The following is a 14,479-nucleotide window of genomic DNA, read 5'->3' on the forward strand; positions in this document are numbered from 1 at the left end:
ACACTTCAGGTGAAGCTGGTTCGCCTCCTGTCTTTCTGTCAGTGCCACCATCTCCAAACCATACGTCATAGCAGTCGTTTCCACCTGCTCCACCCACTCTGCACTCTCTACTTCACCTGTCTTCTGCACTGTGTTGCCTCGGATGCTTGATCCCGGGTATTTAACCTCATCCGCCTTCACAACATCTACATCTAGTATTTTATTACATCTACATCACATTTTATTAATGTTACAATTTGCGTATTTAATCAGATGGGACCACACTTCAGAACAACAAACTCTTTCAGCAAAAACCCTTTAATCACCTTTCGGTTTCAAGGTTATTCCTCCAGTTCGCCATTCCTGCAGTGGACTTCCTGCGCGCCTTTTATCGCCGTTGTCACATTTTATAGTGCTTTATTGTTGTTGCTGTTTAGCATTAAAAAACAAAACAAGCACTTATTTTCGAGTGCACATGATGTTCGTTTAAGCGCAAAGTCAGTCCCACTTTCCACACCCCCTTCTTCTTTGCGAGCACTTTCACCCAGGAACTCGATATGCTCAAATTATAGACCTCGAGCTCCCTTCAAGAGTTGGGGGAGGCGGAGTTAAGACCGGACAGCGGCACCGAGGAGCTACTTCGTCGTTGTTTCTCTTGGAAAAGGAGGCAGAGCGGGGTTATGGGAGGAGGATTTGACCGACGTCGGATTATCAGAGATTAGCAGACTAGCAGTGCAGCAGCAGTGCCCGGCGCACAGGTGAGTATGTCGGTGCTGTTACTAGCTGCTTTGCTTCGTGTCCGGCATGCTTCACGCTGTGAGCTGCATGCAATGGAGCTCAGTTCGCATCGGTTAAGATGTGCATATATCTCAGGTGCAGAAAAACTTCACTCTTGAAGGATTCGGGCAGAATTTGTAAGGATTTCTGTCTCTTAATGCTGGCTGACCTGTCTGTGATATTCCTGCATGCTTCCTCTGGAATATGCATGCTACTGTCCTACTTAGTGCAGTTTGATCACGTCTGTTCGCTTCATTTTGAAGTAATAGCATCAGATCACCTCTTCCTTTTTTCTGTAAAGACCTAGTGGAGTCTAGATTTGTATAAATGATCACCACATTTGTTTAAACTTACATTTCTGGGACTTTACCGCGCGTAAAGCGTCACCTTGCACAGTAGTGTGGACAAAGTTCAAGTGGATATCAAGGTTAGCGTAGTTATTAATCGTAGACTTTAAAAAAGTTAGTTAACTGAAATTATTTTGTGAATTTTTACAACTAAGAAAACTATAATTTAGAAAAATAGAGAGATAATATGCATAGTTTTAGTTAGTTTGGTCAAAGTTTTGTTACACCTTTGCTGATGTGGACATTGATGGACATATTTCTAGAGACTGGGTGTCTATAAGACAGCTGCCTTAAAAAAATAAGACGTTTGTGTTTGTTGTAATACCTGTACTGATTTTCATAAGTCTTTACTCAGACATACAATAATAATTAAAAAGAGTAAAACTAATAAAAACTAAACCGAAACAAGGAAATCCACTCTGGAAACTAAACTGTTTTAAAAGCAAAAAGTCAAAAATGAGATAAATACTAATTAGAAAATGTGAAACTATAGTAACTTTGGTAGCCATGCATGAACTTTGCAGATGCATTAGCGGTGCACTATGAGAGAGGAATGCATGTGTTGTCTCTGCAGTCTGGAGTCATATAAACAAAGAAAAACCTGGAGGTCTAGCAGAGAGAGGAAAATGAGTGAAGGAGTGAGCATGGTGGCAGGCTGCTGGCTTAAAAATAAGAAGGTGGTGTTTTTTAAACGAGAAATGTTCCTTCTCCTTCAAATTAAAGGTTCCTTAGTTGCTCCTGTATCATCACAGTGTTGAATGAATAATTTTAACTTCCACGTTCTCCTGTTCTTTTCTTATTATAGACTTGGGAGTGGCACTTTACTTTCTTCACTATGGCTGAGACTAAGGGGAAATTTGACTTTGCCATCGACCGGGGTGGCACCTTCACCGATGTGTTCGCCCGGCTGCCCGATGGTTGTGAGAGAGTCCTTAAGCTGCTGTCCCGAGACCCCCAGAACTACAAAGATGCTCCCACTGAGGGGATCCGCAGAATCTTGGAGGAGGTAATGTTGTGCTGTCCACCTTCAGCCAAGGAAATATCAGGTTAATTGCTGTCATACTGGCTGTCATTTCACTGTTTTTATAGATTATTAATAAGCATGTATCAAAAAAAGCAGAATAGGCGGCTCAATGTGGAAACGATATGTAATATTGAGCAACACTACATTCATATCCATACATTATCTCTAGGGATAGCTGTATATGATGCTGATGTTTGCATTTCTTGACAGGAAACAGGGAAGGCGTATCCCCGCGATCAGCCTGTAGACACTTCTCTGATTGGCTGGATCAGAATGGGCACTACGGTAGCAACCAACGCGCTGCTGGAGAGGGAGGGAGAAAGGACGGCGCTCCTGGTCACAAAGGGATTCAAGGACCTGCTGCACATTGGCACTCAGGCCAGGCCAAAGCTGTTTGACTTGGTCTGTTTTTTCAGCCTGTACCAGTGATTGTACTGCATGTGGTGCTCATTAGTAGTGTGAGGCACGGCTTGTGTCTCTGCAAGGTTTAGTTATTATCTCGTTGTGCTCAGGCTTGTGGCAAGTACTGGAGTTTGCCCTGAGCTAGCTGTAGAGTTATCACATTAAGTGGTCGCTTATCTGTAAAGCTCAGGTTACGGATCAGTAAACTGTGGCTTACTGTGCTGTACATAGTTTTTTTTTTCTTTAACCTTTAAGGTCAGCAGAACACACCAACTAAACCTGATAAGCTTTTGCACCATAACACTCTGAAGCCTTAGCTGGTAAAAGCAGTTACTGTTATTGTTTATCACTTTCTGGCTCTTCCCAGTACATGCGCTTTGAGCTGGTATACCTTGTGTTTGCACGTGCGTAACAGGAGGTCGCGGTGCCTGACGTCCTGTACGAGGAGGTGATCGAGGTGGACGAGCGAGTCGTCCTCAGGCAAGATGGTTGTCAGCTGCCCAGAAAAGATCCCGAACGGATTGTCACAGGTGCGAGGGGCAGTTGTGCGCTCCCTTTACTGCTAATTTCTTCTGCCGTGTTAGCAGTATGTGGCTTCAGGTTTTTAGTCCATCCAGAATTGCCTAATATTATACCTTTTAAACATTAGCAGGTTATCAGTATCAGTGTGAGCCTTTAGCTAAAGCATTGTTGTTACTCCTAAAGATCTAATTTCCACATCTGAAAAGTGAACTGATGACTTCATGGGCTCAGTCACTGGTTTCATGCTATATTGTAAATTACTGGAGTCAGAAAGGAGAATCCTTCAGGTATATGCTCATGTCCCATTTCAGTACGCTTCATAAACTGCACTGCCAGTGGGAACGTGGAACAGTGGGTACGCCCATCTTTCACACTGACTGTGCCACTCCACAAAGCGTCGTGTGGTGCCTGTACAAACTGTGGAATCTTGTCAATCTAAACAGACTGAATAATCATGAGGTTAATTAAACCAGTAATTCAGCTACCTTGACTTCCTTGAAAAACTGACAGCTATAACAAGCTAACAAGCACTAAATAGCCCATTATTTATACAATAATAATGCATTTGCCCAACAAGCAAAACAATGGTTCAAGTGCAAAATGCAGCTTTGCATTTTTAATGCAAAATGCAAAGCATGGCAACACATCTAATCTGTGGAAACACCTGGATGAAGCACGATGATTTTCTTTGGCATTGTGTGTAAATATTTTAAATATATAACAAAATATTTCAGGTGAGAGTTATGTTTTGAATTTATTTTTTCAGAGTGAGGAAAGTAATGAAAATAAGTTCTGTTGGCTATTGGTTCAAACATGGAAGCCTTAACTGACATAATTTCACTTAATCCCACTAATCCCTTTGTGTGTCTTTCCCAGGCAGTACTGGGGATTCCCTTGAGGTGTGGAAGGAGTTAGACTTGGAGCAAGTAGAAAAGGACCTGAGAGGAGTTTTGGCCCGTGGTATCACCAGTCTGGCTGTCCTTCTTCTGCACTCGTACACGTCAGTATTACAGCTTCTTTAATATTTACTCACGATCCTAGTCTGTTCTCTTGTCCTCTCCCAGTAACTTGCTTCCATTCTATAAATAAGACCTCGGTCTACCGACGTCATACCTCAGCAGCCTTATCTCTTATCTCGGTACCCAATAGTTCTCATTTTATGCTTTTTGTCACATGTCACACTGAAAGCCCAGACTTGGTGTTCTTTGCTTTAAGAAAAAGGTGATCAATGGACACTGAAGTGATAAGACAAACACATTATACTGCAGAACAAATTACGTAAGAGTTTAATGTTTCACTTGCTTTCTAGGATTACGTCTCTTTCTCTCTGTGCTTCAGATGGTCCGAGCATGAGAAAGCAGTGGGCTCTCTGGCTCGTCGCTTGGGCTTCAGCCAGGTGTCTCTTTCCAGTGAGGTCATGCCGATGGTGCGGGCGGTGCCTCGAGGATATACAGTCTGCGCCGATGCCTACCTCACACCCAAAATTCACCAGTATCTAAAAGGTTTCACCTCGGGCTTCAAGGATGGCCTGAAGGTTTGTTTTTCTCGCGCATCAGTCGATATGTTTCAGGGGTTGACAATTTTCAGAACTCTATTGTATGCATAAGTACTTTTCCTCTCAGTTAGACACTCTCCCACCACCCCTTTAAGTACCACCAGAGACAAACAGCAGCTCTCAACCATACAGCCCACATATAAATATGTACTTAACCACACCTTTAAACTAGTCTGAAAACATAAACCTCTCATGTCTGTGTGTCTTCAGGATGTAGATGTGTTGTTCATGCAGTCAGATGGAGGCTTGACTCCCATGGAGCAGTTCTGCGGTTCACGGGCTATTCTATCCGGCCCGGCGGGAGGTGTGGTGGGATACGCCATCACCTCTTACAGCCAGATGGAGAAAAAGCCTGTGATTGGCTTTGACATGGGCGGTGAGTGTATGTGGGAGCAAAGGAGACAACTGAGCATCTTCTGGATATTGTCTTGAAGTCTTTTTGTGTGATCTTCATACAGTTTGTTGTCTTCCATGTGCCACATCCAGGATTTGATATTTCTGATCCTATGGAGTAAAGTTACGCTTCTCTTTTGGGCAATGTTTTTAACTTTGGTTTTTATCTTTAGCTTTTCGTGCCTACATGCTCTCGTTTGTTGTTGTCTGCAGGAACGTCCACAGATGTGAGTCGGTATGCAGGCCAGTATGAGCATGTGTTTGAGGCTACCACAGCTGGAGTCACCCTGCAAGCACCTCAGCTGGACATCAACACTGTGGCTGCAGGCGGAGGATCGCGACTGTTTTTCAGGCAAGTTTGCACAAATTGTGTAACGGACGGTGGGACTAGCTCCATATTTGCAAGCAATCTTCTATAATACCAGTATAATGTGATGATGTGGTAATTGTGATATTACCCATTTTGACTTTGATTGTTTTATATTTTATTTATTTTCTTATTTAATGACTACTCTCTGTATTTATCTTCTTTCTAACCCTACCAGATCAGGGATGTTTGTAGTTGGACCAGAGTCTGCAGGAGCACATCCAGGACCAGCCTGCTACAGAAAAGGTAACAGCTTTTCCGTTATTCATGTTCTACTGTTGCCAGCTTTTCTTTCTTTCTTTCTTTCTTTCTTTCTTTCTTTCTTTCTTTCTTTCTTTCTTTCTTTCTTTCTTTCTTTCTTTCTTTCTTTCTCTCTTTCTTTCTCTCTTTCTTTCTCTCTTTCTCTCTCTCTCTCTCTCTTTCTCCATCTAGTGAACCATTAATTGTGCAGTTTCAGCTCTTTTTTTCCCCTTTTTCTCTTTTTTAAATCATTATACTGAGTCCAGCACCCACTGGCACGGAGCTTGTTCTCCTGTCCTGTTCCCGAGGTTAATCATCCGATTTATGCGTCAGAAGGCTGGAAATTGGCACGTCCAAAGTTGAGATGATATAACACAAACTTGCCTCATAGTTCTCAGTCAGAACTGTAAAGTGTGTTAACAAAAAGAAATCGGAGTCTTCTTTGTTGACGTTCCCTGTAGATTCATTGGTTAGCCTTAAGCTTCATTTCAGATACCACCATCCTCGGTGCCAAGTAAAGCACTGAACGCTAACGCTGACTCAAAACTCAGAACAATGGGGTTATTGAAAAACAGACCGAGACCTGATTCCCTGTCGGGTGCTGTGGTATTTTCCCAGGTGGACCTCTGACTGTGACAGATGCTAACTTAGCCCTGGGTCGTCTCATCCCTTCCTTCTTCCCAAAGATCTTCGGGCCCAAAGAGAATGAGCCTTTGTCCCTGGAAGAGACCACGAAGCATTTCCGTCAACTCACTGAAGAGATCAACGTCTTCCTGTCTTCAAACCAATCACAGGCACTGATATGTACTGGACTACTTTGTGGAGTAAGTTCAAATATTTATGATGATATTAGGTTTAAATACTCTTCGTGCTTTCATTTGAAGGCTGATGCTAATGGGGCCAACCACTCACACAGCAGACAATCAGAGATGAGCATGGAAGCGGTTGCCATGGGATTCATTCGTGTCGCCAATGAGGCAATGTGCCGGCCAATCAGAGCTCTCACACAGGTATGTTTGGTATTAAACTGTGTTTTCTACATTTCAGCATAAAAAATCATCTTGTTGTTCTCTCTCCCACTCATTTCCCACCTGCTCCACTCTTGCAGGCCAAAGGCCACGATACATCTCAGCATGTGTTGGCGTGTTTCGGGGGGGCAGGCGGTCAACATGCTTGTGCGATTGCCCGCTCTCTTGGGATGAAGACTGTCTTTATACATAAGTAAGGCTTCTAGATTCTGTTTCACTAGAGGTGAAAGACAGCTGAGAGCCACGGAGTGAGCAGTTGCCCGTGTTTATGATTTGCAGGTACAGCGGCGTGCTGTCAGCGTACGGTCTGGCTCTAGCAGATGTGGTGGAGGAGGTGCAGGAGCCGTGCTCTCTGCAGTACAAGCCGGCGTCCTTCAGTGAGCTTGATCAAAGGGTTGAGCAGCTATCCAAACGCTGCCACGATACACTCCGTGCACGAGGCTTCACCAGGTTAGAAACCACAAAACAATACATGGGCTGGGGTCAAGCACATCTGTAAGACTCCAGGCATGCTAGTCAACTTTCAAAGCTAAACCGCATACTGCAGCTTTTACAGCAGCATGGCTTTATAGCAGAAGAGTCTGGATGTTAAACTGGTGTGCCTGCAGTCCAGTATCTGCTTTCTTCCGGTCCCAGATGTTTACACACTATTGTTAAAAGAAGAGGAGGTGCTACTCAGTAGTAAACATGGCTGTGTCCCACCTCTTTTGAGACGTGTAGCTGTTATAAAAATCAGAATTTGCTGATATTTTTGTAAAAATGGTTCATTTTCTCAATTTCTCGCTTTAAAAATTTGATATGTGATATGTTCTATTTTGAATAAAATATGAGCTTATGAGATTTGCAAATCTTTGCATTCTGTTTTTAGCTTTATTCTGCACAGGGTCCCAACGTTTTTGGAATCGGGGGTTGTATATAAAATTCTTAAATCCACAGAATAAAGTGAAGTATGAATATGTGTGAAACAAGTAGAGGTGACTATAAAAGTTTCTGTCCATTCAATTCGGATATGCATAATTTAAAGGATGAATGTTAAGGAGGCACCAACTCATTTAAAGATTTAAAAGCAAATAATAAAATGAAAAAGGGACTTTGTGGCCTTGCTTACATTTTGTTAAAGTGAAAAAAGCAAAGACATGAATGTTAAGAAGTCATGATGTTTGTTGAACAATCGTAGCCGCTAGACTAAACTAGTCTTGTTTGTCGTCCGCTTCAGCGGTCAGATAACCACCGAGGTTTTCCTCCACATGCGTTACGAGGGCACGGACTGCGCTCTCATGGTTACCGCTGCCGGATACCCCAGCAACGCCCGGTCCTGTAGAGCCGGAGACTTTCGTAGTGCCTTCACCAAACGGTTTGCTCCTCTTCTCTTTACCCATTCATGTCCTGAGCTTCTGGCTGCTACATGTTTTCGCTTTCAGAGGGCTAAATCACTGCTGCGTACACTTTGTTTATATTTTTGGCTGTTGTTGTTCATCTTCTTTTATCTTTAGGAGAAAATATTACATGACATTTGTACACAGGACCCTTGATTTCTTACTCCTCCTCTTAACTCTTTTTTTTCCTTCTTCTTATTACAGTTATCTGAAGGAGTTCGGGTTCACCATCCCAGACAGACCCATCATGGTGGATGACATCAGAGTGAGGGGTTGTGGGCAATCTGGTATTACATCAGTTTACAAAGCAGAAATGGGACACAGACAGGCCAAACCAGCCACGGTAAATGGAGTCACTTACCGGGTACCACATATATCACTTATCAGACATGATCACACGCAGGCAGTCTCACCAAGGCCTGAAGGAAAAACGATCAAACCTGGGCCGCTGCATGGTCACCGGCTCAAGCTGTGACCACGTCTGAGTTTTTAGAAGCTGAAAAAAAAGAGCCTTTAATAAAACAAAGGTGGTTACCAGCAGGTGAACATAAAAAAGCAGCATGGGAGAAGTGGGAGATGTTCACAGACAAATGTTCTGTTCCATCATTGTAATATTGATGTTTTACCTAAACTTGTGGGCACATTTATTTCATGTCACTCTGTTTCTGCTCTTCTGTGTAGATAACCAAGTGTTACTTCGAGGGCGGTTACGTCGACACCAGTGTGTATCTATGGGAGGAGCTGCCGTGTGGTCACAGCATCCAGGGACCAGCCATCATCATTGACAAAAACAGGCAGGCATTTGCTTTTTGCTGACAACTACCAAATTAAACATATCTAAATAATGTTTTATATTCTTTATGCTCTCCTTTTTGCATTTTTTGAACTCAGGACATTAAAATCTATTTAAATTAAGCAAATTAAACCTCTGCGTTATCAGTTGAGGTCCTTGTTTCAGCAGTTTTTACTTCTGTGGATGTGATTTTTAATTTCCTGTGCTGATTTTGAAATGTATTGTACTTTGTACATGATTTGCTCCGGTTTCCTCCATCAGCACCATCCTGGTGGAGCCCTGTTGTGAGGCTCGTCTGACAGAAGGTGGTGACGTTTGCATGACGGTAGGCTCAGACCCTCACTGCGCCCTCGGCACTGAGCTCAACACAGTGCAGCTCTCCATCTTCTCCCATCGCTTCATGAGCATCGCGGGTATGCCAGCATGCAAAATCAGATGAGGAAGAAGGTTGTTGAAGAGTATGAACTTCCTGTTTACCTCTTCTGTCTTCCCCTACAGAGCAGATGGGCAGAGTTCTGCAAAGAACCTCCATCTCCACGAACATCAAGGAGCGACTTGACTTCTCCTGTGCTGTGTTTGGACAGGATGGAGGTCTGGTGTCCAACGCACCTCATATCCCCGTCCACCTGGGAGCCATGCAGGAGACTGTCCAGTACCAGGTGAGGCACGAACAGTCCAGCCATGTGTGAGTGAGTTTTTCTTAGTGTGGCCATACACGTTGAATGACAAAAGGATGTTGTTTTTTTTCTTCTGTGAGCAGCTCAGATCACTTGGGAATAAGCTCAAAGAAGGGGATGTGATTTTGAGTAACCACCCATCTGCTGGGGGCAGCCATCTCCCAGACCTCACAGTGATCACACCGGTCAGTCCACCACGCTTTTCAACACTATTTCTTCCCTCAAATTCTTCTTCTATTCTTTCCTCATTGCCTTTTTTCTCTCTTGTTCAGGTGTTTAGAAAAGGAGTGAGCGGCCCTGTGTTCTTTGTGGCCAGCAGGGGGCACCACGCCGACATAGGTGGCATCACTCCAGGCTCCATGCCACCCCATTCCACTTCCCTTCAGCAGGAGGGCGCTGTCTTCACTTCCTTTAAGCTTGTCACTGGTGGGGTCTTCCAGGAAGAAGGTAAGTGAGGAGGAGACGAGTCAGGACCTGAATGTGACACACTTCTGAAAGGAGAGAGCATAGAAAATCAAGAGATGACACTTAACTTAAGATAAAGAGTCATTCTTTGGCACTTAAAGGACTCTTTGTTTTTAAAATTACTAGTAAATAATAGTTGTTGTTTTTTTTATTGCTCTGTTGACAATTTTATTTTATTTTTTTAGCATTCATTTTGTTTTCTAGACCCCTTACTTCCTCTCCCATCTCTCTGTATCAGCTGTAACTGAAGCTCTGATAGCTCCAGCCCAATACCCAGGCTGCTCTGGGACTCGAAATCTCCATGACAACCTGTCAGACCTGCGGGCTCAGGTGGCGGCCAATCAGAGAGGGAGCCAGCTGGTGGGAGAGCTGATTGACAGTTATGGACTTGCTGTGGTTCAGGCCTACATGGGATACATCCAGGTAAACTGTTGCTACAAGCAAAAATTTAAAGAAGAAAAATTTGATTTTTTGCCCCTCAAAAGGTTGATGATTTCAAATCTCAGTGACCTTGACCTGAAGCACAGAGGTCAAGATTTCTGAAAATCTTGTGAATGCAATAACTTGAGAACAAGGCGATGAGGGGTAGCACTGGTGGCCGCAAGTATTCTTATTTCTGAAAAGTATGGGCTATGAGGGTGTTGTAAAGCCTCTGTGCATTTTAGAGCAACGCAGAACTGGCGGTGAGGGACATGCTGAGAGACTTTGCACGGCGGCGGCGGCAGGAGACGGGCTCCTTGGAGGTGGAGTCAGAGGATTTCATGGACGACGGAACACCAATCAGACTGCGGGTTCAGATTAATGAAGAAGAGGTGAGGAGGAATCGTAACACAGCATATTTATTAGTTTGCAAAGCTGGGATAGAAACCGCTCTTCAAGAAGGACTGTGATTGGTTAAATGTGTGAACCTCCTTCTTTACAGGGCAGTGCGGTGTTTGACTTCACAGGGACAGGAACAGAGGTGTGGGGGAACTGCAACGCTCCACGGGCCATCACCCTGTCTGCACTTATCTACTGCCTGCGCTGCATGGTTGGACAGGACATCCCCCTCAATCAGGTAAAAATCCAGTTCTAGGAGCTCTTGGCTCACTTTGAATAACTCGTGGTTTGAATGTTGGTTGTAATTTTTGGGGCGGGGGGCTATCGTGATTCATCTGGGCTGCTTTTTTGACCACCTTTCTTTTCCCATGTTTAGGGTTGCCTCGCACCCATCAATGTCATCATCCCTCCTGGGTCCATCCTCCAGCCTTCCCAGAATGCAGCTGTGGTTGGAGGAAACGTGCTCACATCCCAGAGAGTGGTTGATGTGATTTTTAAGGCGTTTGAGGTGTGCGCGGCCTCACAGGTAAATGATATTCCAAAATATGTTTGCAAAAATGCATGTTTCTACTGTGAAGCTTGACTGATGAAGCATACATTTGATAGCTATGTACCGCTTTTCGACTGTTGTATGTTTTCCACCTGTAGAGTAAACAACTTGTTGACATGGTGTGAAACACAATGCGTTGGCATTCAACTGACTAGTTAATGGCGTTTTGTTTATTTCGCTCCTTCCATTAGGGCTGTATGAACAACATTTCATTTGGAAGTGAGAAAATTGGTTATTATGAGACAGTTGCTGGAGGAGCTGGGGCAGGGCCGGGCTGGAACGGGCGGAGTGGAGTTCATACTCACATGACAAACACCCGCATCACTGACCCAGAGATTCTGGAGAAGAGGTGGGATATAAGTTGACGATTTGTGTCGTGTGATGATATCATTTCTGTTATTCATCTGAATGCCATCTGTGTCCTTCTGATGTTCAGGTATCCAGTGGTTTTAGAGCAGTTCTCTCTACGGCCCGGCTCAGGGGGTGCAGGGAAATACTGCGGTGGAGACGGTGTGATTCGTAAACTTCTGTTCAGGAACAAGGTTGTTCTGTCCGTACTGACAGAGAGGCGATCCACTCGCCCCTATGGCCTCCGGGGTAAATTTTCAATATCAAAGCCTGATGACAGTCCCAATGTCCTCTACAATTTTAAAAAAAAAGTCTAAATGCTCACATTTTCCTTACTTAATCTTAAAAAATGTAATCTTTTGTTGGCGGTCAGGGGGAGATGATGGTGTAGCAGGGCTGAACCTCCTCCACAGAGCTGAAGGCAGAGTCCTCAACCTGGGAGCCAAGACCAGTGTCAGCCTTGACCCCGGGGTAAGGCTGTGCACGTGTGAAGCACCGTCGTGCTTTAGTGTACTTATAATGACACTACACAGAAAAAATGCCAGCCCAGAATAACTATATACAAGATGGCCGTAGCATCCAAGTCTGAAAACAACAGAAAGTTGAAGCCAGCGGCCATCAGTGGGCTCTGGTTGCAAAAAGCAATCTAAATCTATATCTGAGGTGTCTTGAATTATTGATTTCTATAGGAAAATGAGCTTACTTCTTGTTTACTGTAAACTCATGAAAAATACATTTGTCTCTTGTTACAATTTTTATTTTTATTAGTTTTTAGATTATTTTGGGGTCATTTTGCCTTCATTAGATACTGAAGCAAGGAAGATAGACAGACAAGAAAGAAGGGGGAAGTCACTGAGCAATTTAGATAAAAGTGGCAGAACTGAAATGGGTTAAACTTAAGGACATGGCTTTATTGTGGTTGAAAAACCATCAATTATTATCATGGAGGCAACATCAATTGTTTTGGTGGTTTTTAAGCCTTGTGTTTAGCAGGGTTGGCCACTTCCAAGTTAAAGGAAGTAGGACAGGAACACCCAGAGTCCAGTTTCCTCTTGGAAGTGGAAATGAAGCAGGTGGAGGGCTCGGATGGAGATCGGGAGGAAGTGGGTCATATGAATGGGAGCCTGAAAGGCAGAATGACAGAAGAAGCTACTCGGTTCACAAAAGGCTGGAAAGAAATGACAACATGAGAAAGCAGTGCAGGCAGATTAGTGATGCATTTAAAGCCAGAACTGCGCAGCTATCTTAAATTATAATTCACTTTGATATTAAATAACAAGCTAACGTTGGTGAATCAAAAATGTGCTGATAAACAAATTGTATGCACCAGAGAAACTGAACATCTGTCCAGTCAGAGCAGAGATGTCAAACCTATATTACATCATGGGTCACGTACAGCCCACTTTAGTGTTAAGTGGTCCAGACCAGTGAACATTCCCTATTTGTCACTGCACAGAAGCAACTGCACATTGAATCCTGGAGATATCTTAACATAAGAAAAACAACTGCAGTTACAACAGTATGTCGTTTTTCTACACTATGGAGACTCCTGACTTAAAAATACAGTTTAAACTCCAGAATTTATGCCCTCCGCATTTTTTCCAAAGCAGTCCAGTGGGCTGGATTGGAGTCTTTGTAAGGCATATTCTGACACCCCTATCTTAGAAAGCCTTTGTTTCCAACTGTAGGCTGAAGAACAAAATAATTGCGCCCACCTGTTACACCCCTAATAATGCATTACTTTACTTTAACATGAAATGGCACACTGGCCATGAAGACCAAAATCATTGCTTGGGTTGGGTATAAACATGGAAACCAAGCCTTAAGTAACACCTAGAGGAGCTTCGTTTTGTGGTACTTCTGTTGCTTCATCATAGCTTTTGTGTTTGTGTGTGTCCCCAAACAGGACATGTTCTGCCTCTACACCCCTGGAGGAGGTGGATATGGAAAAGAAGAGGAAGCAAACAATAGGCCTCAGACCAAGCGAAGGCGCTTGAATGAGACATTCTCCGAGAGGGGTAGCATCTTTGAATACAGAATGGCACAAGAGGGAGTGTGAAAAGACGTGAGAAAAGGAGGAAGAGTTAAGACAGTTTTGTCATTGTACTGCAAAATATTTGCGAGACACATACTGAGTAAAAAGGATTTCAAGCCTACATGCAGGCTGTCAGAATTTCAGATTTTTACTTGAACACCATTAAAAGATTTTTTTTTTTGCAGTGTCCGTGTTTAAAAGATGCAGCACATGTGGCGTGTTACACAGACAGACTGTGCTTACATTTGCAGGGAAGTTGGCTAAATACTAATAACTCAGGCTGGGTCTGTCCTCACCAGACTAAATATGCCATCAAAGGACCTTTGTAACGGACATACAGTTGTTATATGTCGCATATCCATCGCTCTGTTCTTATACTGAATCTACTCAGTAGTTTTAATGTTTAGTTCCATTTGATGCTTTTTCAAAAAGCATTAATTTAGACCTCAAAGAGTCTTTTTTTTGTCTAATATCGATTTCAAGATGTTTTTCTTGTCCTAACAAATCAGACAAATAAACTCTATTTCTACTAAAAAGATTTTTTTTGCACCATAGCAGTCACACACACACACACAGATTTACTCAAAATTTCAAATGGCACGACATTGTGTCGCACAAACTTCACTCATGAGGACAGTTTAAGCTTCGAATGCATTGAAACTAAACTGAATTGTGATCCAGGCACGTGCAGGCTCAAATTATTTGACCTGGATCGTGGATAGTTAATGAAAATAGTTCAATTAGGATAACTTCTGACATGCCACAAAAAAAATCCCAGGATT

At 43.3% G+C, this 14,479-nt stretch overlaps 1 protein-coding gene across 1 annotated transcript; it reads left to right on the plus strand.

Moving 5' to 3' along the window:
* Positions 1–556: 556 nt before the first annotated feature.
* oplah (5-oxoprolinase, ATP-hydrolysing) lies at positions 557–14,240 on the plus strand. The gene is made up of 28 exons (XM_080864642.1): positions 557–737; positions 1,909–2,109; positions 2,338–2,529; positions 2,945–3,059; positions 3,928–4,051; positions 4,390–4,585; positions 4,817–4,982; positions 5,213–5,351; positions 5,545–5,612; positions 6,225–6,400; positions 6,491–6,616; positions 6,715–6,827; positions 6,914–7,084; positions 7,851–7,988; positions 8,215–8,353; positions 8,692–8,804; positions 9,065–9,216; positions 9,302–9,462; positions 9,564–9,665; positions 9,753–9,927; positions 10,184–10,368; positions 10,611–10,757; positions 10,868–11,002; positions 11,141–11,290; positions 11,506–11,663; positions 11,751–11,911; positions 12,036–12,133; positions 13,569–14,240. Exons 2-28 carry the CDS (start codon positions 1,939–1,941, stop codon positions 13,719–13,721), a joined length of 3,924 nt encoding a protein of 1,307 aa, XP_080720768.1. The 5' UTR covers positions 557–737; positions 1,909–1,938; the 3' UTR covers positions 13,722–14,240.
* The last annotated feature ends 239 nt before the right edge of the window (positions 14,241–14,479 follow it).

The sequence above is a fragment of the Rhamphochromis sp. 'chilingali' genome (assembly GCF_963969265.1).
Source record: "Rhamphochromis sp. 'chilingali' genome assembly, chromosome: 18".
Taxonomy (NCBI): domain Eukaryota; kingdom Metazoa; phylum Chordata; class Actinopteri; order Cichliformes; family Cichlidae; genus Rhamphochromis; species Rhamphochromis sp. 'chilingali'.